Below are 12399 nucleotides of genomic sequence, written 5' to 3' on the forward strand. Positions count from 1 at the left end.
TGTACACAAGACATTTAGACAAACAAGGTTCCACTGTAATAAATTTGCAGGGAATAAATTAAATAAATGCACTACCGTAACAATGTACATGTTTTAACTTTGTCAGATTATCAGAATCTTTACCTTTTTATGCAAGCAAGTTTCCATGATATACTTTAATTCTGATAAAATCAATATTGTCCAATAAATGACTAATTCTTGACATTAATTGATGCTGCTGTTGATAACTCAAGTAGCAGACTGAAACTGATGTTCATCGACAGGTGTGCTACCTAATTTACAGGTAGACAACCCAAGAGGTTGGTGGAATGATAATGTATGTATGTAGTAGGGTTTTACATCACCTCAGTACAAATGTGAATATATATTACCATTTAAAAGGTTATATTCCAAAAATGTAAAAATGAGTTGCACAAAAATTAGGAAGGTAAAGCATTCCAAATAAATGTATAGATAAGCACAACAGGATACAATATGAAACATAAAGAAATACAAATTCTGTATAATGTATATAAAGTAACAGATAAAGGTAATGCATTATAAGGCATTAAAATGTGATACAAATCCCATAGCCTGACATCCAGGACAAGCAAAAATATCAGGTCAGACAAGTGATGATGCTCTCAATCTGATTCAATCTGAATTCAACAACATGTTGGAAATCTGACACACACCAATGAAAATTTATGTTCAGGTGACATTTCAAATTCCTGGTCAACTTGTTTTTAGTACCCTAGTTTGCTTGTTTTTTAATTGTCTCATCTACTTGATTGTAGTAGCCCGGTCTACTTGTTTTTAGCAGCCTGTTCTACTTGATTTATTAGCCTGATCTACTTGTTTTTTGTGGCCCGGCCTACTTGTTTTTAGTAGCCTGGTCTATTTGTTTGTAGTAGCCTGGTCTACTTGTTTTTAGTAGCCTGGTCTATTTGTTTTTAGCGGCCTGTTCTACTTGATTTATTAGCCTGATCTACTTGTTTTTTGTGGCCCGGCCTACTTGTTTTTAGTAGCCTGGTCTACTTGTTTTTAGTAGCCTGGTCTATTTGTTTGTAGTAGCCTGGTCTACTTGTTTTTAGTAGCCTGGTCTATTTGTTTGTAGTAGCCTGGTTAATTTGTTTACAGGAACCTGGTCTAATTATTTTTAGTAGCCTGTTCTGCTTGTTTATTGTAACCTGGTCTACTTGATTTAGTAGCCTGATCTGCTTGTTTTTTGTGGCCCAGCCTACTTATTTGTTGTGGCCCAGCCTATTTATTTTCAGTAGCCTGGTCTACTTATTTTAAGTAGCCTGACCTACTTATTTTTAGTAGCCTATCTGACAAAGCATTGCATTTCATGTTAGGGAGAGTTAAAGTTAAATAGTTAGAACATGTTCCAGATGTCCCTTTTCATTTTCAGTAGTTTTACAGCTGTCATTTATCTGTCAATCAAAAGGTCAATAGAACTTGACCTTGTATTGGTGCCCATGATCTAGTTATCACAATAAGATCTCAATTTTAATCAGACTGATAATATTCTATGGTACTTGTCCAGGACAAGTCAATTTTCCTCATTATGAAAATGTCAAATAGCTGCAGATTTCACACTGATTTAAAACAGAATGTAAAAAAATTTCCCTCTCAAATAAATTGTTTTCACAACTAAATTACTTAAGCAAATTTATTTCACTTGAAGTTAACAGCAGGCCTATTTAGTGCCACTAGCACTTAAAATAATCCATGATTGTGCAACTTATATTTTATTTTTGAATTTATTAAAAATACATTCTAATAAAAGTCTATATTTATACAAACTGCACAGACCTGAATCTGCCAGCACATGACAACAGATCTGGGTCTGTGCAGTTTGCAGTAGGACTCGACTTATAAGCAAATACATAGAGTACCTGTTTTGGAAGTAACTGTGGCTTTTTTTTAACATTGTAATAGGGTTTTTGAGAACACCATGTACAACTCAGACTGACCCTTGTTGAGTTTGAATTATCATGACATTTATCACAGCTATGAAAATGCATAAAATGGCTTTCACTGGCTTGCAAGAACATTGTATGTACATTTGGAAAAAATGTTGACGTATGTCTGAATTGCTTTTACATAAAATATTCAAACAAGAGATGTCTGCTGAAAAGAGACAAGTATTAACTGATGCAACTAAGAGAATAAAGTAATTAAAGGTCCAGTTGTGATTGACAAATGGACAAAATCTTGTTTCATTTCCCTGAAAAACAGCATAGAAAAAATATATAATTTTTGTGAGCTATCATTCTGCTTACCGATTTTGTTTCTCTAAATGCCAGTGATGAGAATCCAGGTTCATAATCCACTATACTTCTTGGCTGGTTTCTATAGATCTCGACCTTTGACCTTACTGATGGTGGTTCCCATTCACTGGAAAAAGAAAAGGTTGACACTGACAACAGGGAAATTAAGTCCATCTAGATTAAACTTCAAAATTTTAGTACTCAACTTTTAATTCTGGGTGTAAAAGTTGTAAAACTTTCAAATACATATTCCAGAAATTAGAATTTTTAATCACTGGAAAATGACAAAACAAAGTTAACTGCAATATTTGTGTTGAACACAGAACTTACATCTAAAACACCAAAATAATCTACAAGGTGTGTCAATACATTTGAACTAGTGTAAAAAGTCAGTTGAGAAAAATATTCATTAACATAACTCCTTCAAAGAGAACGATGCTCCAATGGCAAAAACAGATTTCCAGGAATTCAAGATAAGACCATTTTTTAACTGCTGAGTGTTGAAATAATACCTTAATTTTTAGCAATATCAAGATTTAAAATTACCCACCATGGCAGCCATATTGGATGTAAGACTGGCACCAATTTCATTTATGACCATAAGAAATCTTCTAGGGAAAAATCACGTCAAGATAACTTTGTTTCATCTTTTAAGATGGTCACAATGGCAGCCATATCAAACATCAGATCAGCACCACTTTCAAGTAAAATGAATCATAGGAAGTCTTTTAGTGATACTGAAATGAACACTCATTCTGGCGAACTAGCTGTAACAAGATTTTCAAGATGGTCACTGTGGGGCCAGATGGGAAGTCTAAGCAGCAGCATCAATTTCATTTAAGGCCAACCTTGGGATGAATGTGTGGGTAAAGTTTCTTCGTAATCCACCCAGTAGTTAAGGACGAGCAGCAATAACAAACTTGCACAGATGGAGGGATGATGGCCAAAAGAGAGACAACAAATCATCCCATAAACTCTTCCACTCTACGACTAGCAGAGCTAAAATTGAGCCTACTACCAATAGGCCTAACAAGCATGTCATGGAGCAGGGAACATTTTGCCACATATTTTGAAATTTTTTACATTCTATTTTTATTTATTCACCCATTTAAACATTTCTATTACACTGTATTGTATAAATTCAGCCTGGTTGACATTCATTTCAGGATATGTAGACACAGAACAGCCAAATTAGGCACATGAATGACCAGCATGTGATAAATCTGTTGGTCAGCAATCAGTGAGCAAAGGTCAACACAGTTGACCAGATTAGGTCAGATAAATCTGCATACAGGTTGAAATACCTGCATTAGTCAATTTATAGAACACTGGTTGATGTATGTATTTTGTGTCTATAAACCCTGCAATGCATCTGTTGGTTGTCTACCATATAATATAGGTAATGAAATTGTTTAAAACTGATGACTGCATAAAAAACAGGAAAATAAGTCACAAAGTGGCAACAAGTTGCAGGTTTAGTAGTGCTTGTTAGTCACACTGGTTGATGAATGATTTTAATTAATATTTTTCTTCTATCTCAACTTTTTTGCAACAGTGGTCATATTTGATGGCAGAATGGCATTATATGCATGAACTTAAAAGCCCTTCAAGCCATAATGCTGTCTGTAAAACTGAGTACAATTCTGCTAAATAGTTTTGAGAAGTTTCAAGGATTTTCCATTTTTAGTAACAGCAACCATATCTGAAGAGTAACTGACAATACTGGTGCAAATCTGAGAGCTTTCTGTCAAATTTATTAAAAAAATCAGTTGTGCAGTTTCAAAAACATATTTGAAGTTGTTCCTATTTTCGCAACAGTGGTCATATTTAATGGCAGATTGATTTCATTTGATAAAAATTCAAAGGTTTTGTGCCAGGATGCTTTCATTCAAGTTTGGTCAAATTCAATTCAGCAGTTGTGTAGAAATTTAAAAGTTTATATTTTTGGCTACATTAGTTAAGTTTGATGCTGGACTGATATCATTTGCAGAAATCTTAAAGGTCTTCTGGACATTCTGTCAAATGTGATCAAATTCTGTTCAGCAATTTTGGTCAAAAAGTTGTTGGGGTCCCAAGTGGCCAAATGGTCTAAAGCGCTCTCTGTTATGGATCACTACCATCTCACCTCTGTCTGCGTGGGTTCGAATCTTGGATTTGGCCAATGTGAGAAAGCTTGCTAGTAGCTTCTCGTGGGTTGGTGGTTCTTTCTAGGGTTTTCCTGGGTTCTTCCTCCACTATTAATATTGGCCACCATCTATAGCCTATCGTGTGCTAAAAAATGGCATTAAAACCCACAACAACAACAACAACAACAGAAAGTTTTTATGGCTATTATTACATATTCTTAGTAATGGCAGCCATATTGTTGTTATGGAAGATCAATATCATTTACATAACCATGATATGCCTTCATGCCAGGATGCTCCATATGTTTGGCTGAAACAGTTCTTGTTGATTGATGTCAGATAAACTAAATATAAGCCTTGCTTCAAATTCTGCTCTGCAGTAAGGGCACCATTTCATTGCAATATCACAAAGAAAGAACTACCGTATATACTCACATAAAAGTTCAGTCAAACTGCAAACAACAAAGATCCTGATCTGCAGGGTCTATGGTGTTTGTTCTACTGATTACCCATAATAACCTGCACAGAACCAGATCTATCAGCACATGTGATGGCTGATCTGGGTCTGTGCAGTTTGCAGTTGGACTCAACTTATAAGCAAGTATATAAAAGTAACATTTACAGGTTGCACAACACAGATCATGCATTTCAAATACAATAATCCATCAAGAAAACATGAACGTTTCAATGCAATATATGTAAAATAGAAACAGTACGAGAACAAGTGACAATATAAGATAAAGTGTACACAGTGTATAAATGTATTGAAATTGAAAAGAAAAACAAAGTATCCACACATAAACATGAATTCCCTTGCCAGTAGAAGCATTTAGAGTATCTCGCAGTATACAGACTGAAGAACCGATGCCAGTGCAATCAGAGTTAAGAGCTTTGCAAAATGAGGTGCCAAGGTAGCCAATTCAGGCTGGCCTTGGCAGGATTCAAACCTATTAACCACTTGTTGCAAGTCAAAACAACTGACTAAACCACTCTGTTCAAGAGAAAATATTACTGTAATAATATATTTTGATGCTCTGGGATATCAAGTTCCATCAATGTTGGGTTGAAACAAAGTCTGATTGGTCGAAATGAAATTAAGGTTCAAGATATAGAGGATGTAACAAAACTAATGGCTAAATTTAAAAAGAACTCAAGTGTGGAAATTATGTCACCTAAATTGGTATAGCCAAGTTACTCTCCTTGATATGCATCAACCTATCAATTTTCATGTTTAGGTAAAATAGGGTTCAATATATTAAGGGTGTAATGAATGAATAGCATAAAATATAGGTTACAATGATCTAGTTTTGGAATAGCTGAACAACACAGGGATGCATCCACATGTCTAGGTGAAACTGGGTCCAAGATTATCGAGGACATAAGAATTAAATAATCATGAAAATGAGGTCAGAAACAAAGAAAGAAAGAAAGAAAGAAAGAAAGAAAGAAAGAAAGAAAGAAAGAAAGAAAGAAGGAAAGAACGAAAGATTTTCCATGTTAACCTTCTGAGACAAACATTATATACATATTATTAAGTCTTTCCTTATAATTTCTTTCATTTATAACTTACAAATGCCGGACAACAAGTTTGTATTGTAGAAAGAAAAAAACTTTTTAAAAATCCAAGAAAAAATGAAATCTAAATTTCCAACATCATGTTTGATGAGTCATCCCCAGAATCATCATTACCAATGCATACAGTTAATCAATGAAATGAGACGCTAAAGCGCAAAGGGAGTTTGTAAATGAAGTACCTGCAAATCTCCATATCCAGAATTATATTTTAAAGCTCAACAGGTAGTCAGCAAAAGTTAAAAGTCACACATTACTCCAAACACCGCATATTAAAAAAATGTAATTTGAACCTTGCCTGGAAACTATCCATAACTGAATTTAACACCCTAACTTCACATTTGACTGCATGAATAACACAGATCACCTGAACGGTGATGTGCATACATGCTACGTTTTGATACCTGCTGATGCAAAATAATTGTCAATCTTAATTTACATAAAAATAATTAACTTTCATCATAAATAAATGTTGACACTGCAGCTGTTTTAAAACCTTCTGAGACTGAATTGATTTCATTGAATTAGTAGCTGAACACCAAAACAAAGGCTGACAGAATCTGTAGTATGCAATGTATTGCCCATCATTAAAAAATAGCCAATCAGATCACTGACTTGTACATACGTAACTTCTCATATGATATAATAAATAATACTGGGCAGAATTGAAATTATATATAACCTGCTGAGCAAAGATAGAACATCTGAAGTATGAACCCCTGGACAATTTAAAATGCCTGATTTGGGGAACAAAGAGGGGTTTATACAAACTATCTTCATGCCTACCATCAATGCAAGTATTAAACTTGAAAACACAAGTGGTGAATGATATTTTGTGCAAAAAGGTTGTGGTGCTGGGTTAATGCAGAAATAAACTGTTCAAACATTTTGATATCAGCCAAATTTCATATTTGTTGACATTGATGCAATTTTCATTTGTTTCAGTAAACTGCTAAATCTAGAAGAAATCTGAGTTTCATAACGAATTCAGCAAATGAAAAAATGTGCAGATTTTATGTTTGTCTATGTTTTGCTGATATTTAGGTAAGAAAGCAGAGTAAAACCCAGGCCTGCCATTACTGTAATCTGTTCAGCCTTCTATTGTCAAGGAAGACATGCTTAATTGTTTAGTTGTTGCAGTGTCAAATAAAAACAGACTGTGTAACAATATCCATTGGAATCAATTAATTAACTTCATCATTAGCAGAATAAACACAAAAGTAACACAAAGTGTACTGGCTATGTTCACCAATGGCTGGAATAACTTGCTTGGTGACTTTCAGGTTTTTTTTAGTGGCCGAGTGTAGTGGGTGACACATTGCTTGTTTTATGAAATATGGGTAAATCCCATTGTCTCCAGTATATCTTTTTTTCTGTATAATGTTAATGCAACTCTTTACATAATCTGAAAGCTTTCTGTTTCTGAAATTAAATAAAGAAATTTAAAGTCTATTGAAGGTACTGCTTTACATAATATTACTTTTGTTGGCATTACTACAAGACAGCTATGGACTGTTGTACAGGCTAATTACAAGACATGAAAACTCCATGAGTTGCAACAATATGTCTGTTCCCTTTGAACATACAAAAGAATATCCCTGTATTGATTTGCCAAATTGGGAACAACGTTACTTGTATTCAGTAATATTAAAGCCAAAACAGAAAATAAAATGTTTACTGAGTTTAACTAATTTGCTTTGAACAAGATATCCATCCTGGTCAGGTCAGAGGCACTAAAATTCAAATGAAACTGTTATTAGAAAATTAAAAAACTGGGGTACAAATATTGATATTTTTATATGTTGTGTCAAAATTAATGCTTGATATAAGTGTGTGTTGTATGAAAGTTAGTGCCTGATATAAGTATATGCTGTGTCCAAGTTTGAGCCCTACATAAGTAATGTAGTCTTAGAGCATTTGGACTCGAACTAATGCACTGGATTTCATAAAAAATGTAGTAAAAAAATGAAAGGAACATAATGAGTGTAATGATGACCATACTGGTGACAATTTTTTAAATTAAAGTCATGTGCAGCCATTCAACCATATCATGTGGGTGTCCACGGCAAGTTGGTGCTTTTCTTCATACTTCACACAGTGCATCAATTACCTTTACAACTCCGATAATGCCACTACCATTGTACACTGAAATCTGCTAAAAACTTGCAGAGTGGCGTTTTCTCAATTTAAAAATGTTTTCAAAAGAATTTCCCAATACTAATGCATACATGCCAACCTTGAGTGAAGTATAAGCATAATTTTTGCTAATATAAGTGGCAAACATGCGTAATCTGAGCATAAAAAGTTTAATCTATATATTACATGCTATAATTACAGTACACTATATGAAAACTGTTCATTTATATTTACTACTAACCTGGATCTGCAGGTCAAAATTCTTGACACAAATGGGCAAAATCCACAAAGATTAGAACCAGAATACAAACACAAAACACACTGAGAAATTGTTTATATTCAACACTCACTTTTTTAAGTAGTCTACATATGTAACTTTAGCCGAATGATCGTGAAGTCCATAAATTCTGCAGTGAGCATGACAATGTCCTCAATCTCATAATCTTTATTTCAAATTCGTAAAGCAGTTTTGATGTCTTTTTTCTGACTGGACATGTTTTGAAGTTTAAAAAGACCCATCTGCTAATCTACAAGTCAAACCGTAAAAGCCTGTTTCACTTCCCATCTGGCGCAATTTTCTTTGAAAGTACAAAGTGTTCCACTAACTAACTTGATTAGCAATATCATGAATCTGCAAGATGAACTTTCAAAAAAAAGAAATCTATCTCTTTTCTTGTCAATGAGTCATATTCAGTTGCTATAAATAGAAAATCAGGAAAGTACATGTAGATCTAGAATGGACAAATTAACTTTTATGCTATTCTTATGCATTAGTCTTTCTTTTTAAAGATTATTTTCAAATTTTTATGCTGAGTTGAATTAAAGAAAAAAAGACAAACACTACTTTTTATTCAGCTATTTTTATTTTATACTATAATGAACCAGAAAAGCATAATCTACACACAGGCAAGTGTAAGACATAATTAAGTGAAGAAAAAAAAAGCGTAATGATTACTCCAAAAGTGTAATGGTTGGCATGTATGGTAATAAATGAAGGAAAAATTTAAACCTTAAGTTAGCAGATCTAGTTATACAGATCTTACTGTCAAAAATTCACCACTAATGGAACATAAATGATGTTTCCAAATGAGGCTGACTCTGTGGTCAAATGGTTTGTACAGGCAGTGGCATTGTTTATGATGTCATATGGGGATCACTTTGGGTTTCCTTTAGTTCTCCAGTTTCCTTCATCATTAGAACAATCTCACATCAGCCTATCCACTATAAAAAGTACTATAACAAAATATCATAAAGTGTTGTGCAACTGATGCACAGTAAATAATGGCAAACATTTTGTTGAAGTAATGTCAAACAAATACAATAAAACATGACAAAACTAGCACACACTGATGAACACAAACATGAGAAAGAATTTATATATAAAAATACACATACCACTTAATCAGGTTTCTGTCCCAAGGCAAGGTTGCAAGAATAAGTCAATGGTGTAATGAATCATGTCTGGCATGTGAGAAATCTTGGAAATTGTAGGTACAGAATAAAGAAAAAGGATACCATGAAAGAGCATGAGGCTTTCAAAAGAAGGTCCACATGTGAAATAAAACAACTTTTTATCAGCCAATACAAGAGCTCAGGGTAATGGATCTGTGTTTTTCCATTTCTGATGAAAAATGGGGGAAAAAAAACAGTTAAAGACCCAAAATGACCCTTCAGCAAATAGGAGGCAATCATGCCCACATTATTTCACATAAACATTTTCTGGCAACTATACACCCCACCCCCCAAGGCAATTATGGCCCCAACTTGCTGTAGACATAGGGAAAAGTTTAACTTGCACTATATTTTTGTGTTTTATTCAGAATCTTGTATACCTGTTGTATACAGCCAATAACTGGACTTAGTGTATATCATTCATACATGAATTTGGTGCATGTAGCTTATTCATGGATTAAGTGTATGCCAGGTATAATCAATTTAGTGTATCTAACCCAAACATGGATTTTGTGTAAAAACCCATTCATGAATCTAGTGTACATAACCCATAGATAGATCTAGTGTATACAACCCATACATGGATCTAGTGTAAATAACCCATAGATAGATCTAGTGTATACAACCCATACATTGATTTAATGTATACATAACCCATACACAGATCTAGTGTATACAACCCATACATGGATCTAGTGTAAATAACCCATAGATAGATCTAGTGTATACAACCCATACATGGATTTAATGTATACATAACCCATACACAGATCTAGTGTATACAACCCATACATGGATCTAGTGTATACAACCCATACATGGATCTAGTGTATACAACCCATACATGGATCTAGTGTATACAACCCATACATGGATTTAATATACATATAATCAATACATGGATCTAGTGTTATGTAACCCATAAATGAATCTCGTGTATACAACCCATACATGGATTTAATGTATATATAACCTAAACACAGATCTTGTGTTATGTAGCCCATACATGAATCCAATGTATACAACAAATACATGGATTTAGTGTATATAACTCGTACAGATTTATTATATGTAACATGGATCTTGTGCATATAACCAAAACATGGATTTAGTGTATATAACATGGATTTAGTGTACATAACCCACTGATGGATTTAGTGTACCAGTATATAACCCACAGATGGATTTAGTGTATGAATTTAGTGTACATAACCCAGCCATGGATCTAGTTCAATAAATGCTGTTGTTAAGCAACTCTGGACAAAACAATCTGATTTGCTGGTTCCATCCTAAAGCCAGTTTTCTGCATTCTCTATCTGTGTCAATTACCAGCTTGCTGAAGGGTCAGCTCCCATAAAGTAAAACATCCACAATTGGTTTCACATGTAAATTCATGGGATAATAACCTTTCCTCACACCAATACAATGATGGAAACAATGACATAAAGAATAATGATGAGAGACATAAAAAAGAAGATCCCACTGAAGGGACTGACACTCTGGAGTGTTGAAACCATCTGTGATATTCTTCAGCAATAACATGATTTTTCAAATCAGCTGTTTTGGTGGACATGCTGGATGTCAACTTAGCACTATTTCTAGGACCAACAAGACATCGAAATAAATCTTCTGGGGGAAATCCCGTTCTGACTTTCCATTCTGGAGGAGATGTGATAACCAGATTTTCAAGATGGATGCCATGCTGGCCATATTTGATATCAGACTGGCACCATTCCATTTTTATGACCAACTAGACATCATAATAAGTCTTTCAGTGAAAATCCCATGCTAATAATAGCATAGATTCAGGATAAATACTGGTTTACAAGATTTACAAGATGGCCACTGTGGCAGTCATACTGAATGAACGGCACCAGTAGGACCAACTAGACACTATAAGAAATTGTTTAGTAATCCATGTTAATATAACTATCCATTAAGGTAGAGTAGTGACAACAATATTTTCAAGCTGGCCACTGTGGTAGCCATATTGGATATCTGATTGACACAATTTGCATTTAGGACCAACTAGATATAAGAGGTCTCCTGGTGATAACCCCATGGCAATATCACTTTCCATTCAGGAAGATTGTCAATAACAAGATTTATAAGATGGCCACTGTTATCCGATAAGAGACTAGCACCATTTTGATTCAGGAACCATTAGATATCTAAGAAGTCTTTTGGTGAAAACCAATATTACACAATTTGTCCAGGAGACGAAGCGATAACATTTTCAAGATGGCCACTTAGGTGGCCATGTTGTAAATCAAGTTGGCACCGTTTTATACCAACTAGACATCATCAAAACTCTTTCAGTGCAAACCCCATGTTGATATAACTTTCTTTTCAGAAGTAGTTATAAGATTTTCAAGATAGTCATTGTGGTGACCATATTGGACTCAAACAGGCACCATTGTCATTTATGACCAAATAGACATAACAAGTCTTCTGGTGAAAATCCCATGCCCATATGACCATCCCTTCAGGAGGAGTAGTGATTAGATTTTCAAGATGGCCACTCTGGTTGCCATACTGGATGTCTGAGCCAGATCATTTTCTTTAGGTCCAAATAGACCATGGGATGGATGTGTGTGTGTGTGTGTGTGTGTGTGTGTGTGTGTGTGTGTATGTGTGTGTGTGTGTGTGTGTGTGTGCGTGTGTAAAGTTTCATGGCAATCCTCCAAGTAGTTTAGAAACAGTAGCAATAACAAACTAATGCTAATGGACAGATAGACGACAGATGATGAATGCACAATGAACAACTGACCACCCCATAAGCTATGACCAGTTGAGCTAATACAAACAAAAATCGCTAAACTTTGGTATATTTCTGACCATGTATTTGTCAATATTTT

At 34.4% G+C, this 12399-nt stretch overlaps 1 protein-coding gene across 18 annotated transcripts in view; it reads right to left on the minus strand.

Moving 5' to 3' along the window:
• LOC149802934 (uncharacterized) overlaps positions 1-12399 on the minus strand; it is a 389228-nt gene that overhangs the window by 116075 nt on the left and 260754 nt on the right. For all 18 annotated transcript variants that reach the window (XM_089952442.1, XM_089952437.1, XM_089952439.1 and 15 more), the window contains one exon: positions 2268-2382. In XM_089952442.1, the coding sequence (XP_089808568.1) occupies positions 2268-2382 (115 nt within the window). The remainder of the gene's footprint in view (positions 1-2267; positions 2383-12399) is intronic.

This window comes from Sinohyriopsis cumingii, chromosome 3 (genome assembly GCF_028554795.1).
Source record: "Sinohyriopsis cumingii isolate HCF-2022 chromosome 3, ASM2855479v2, whole genome shotgun sequence".
NCBI classification, from domain to species: domain Eukaryota; kingdom Metazoa; phylum Mollusca; class Bivalvia; order Unionida; family Unionidae; genus Sinohyriopsis; species Sinohyriopsis cumingii.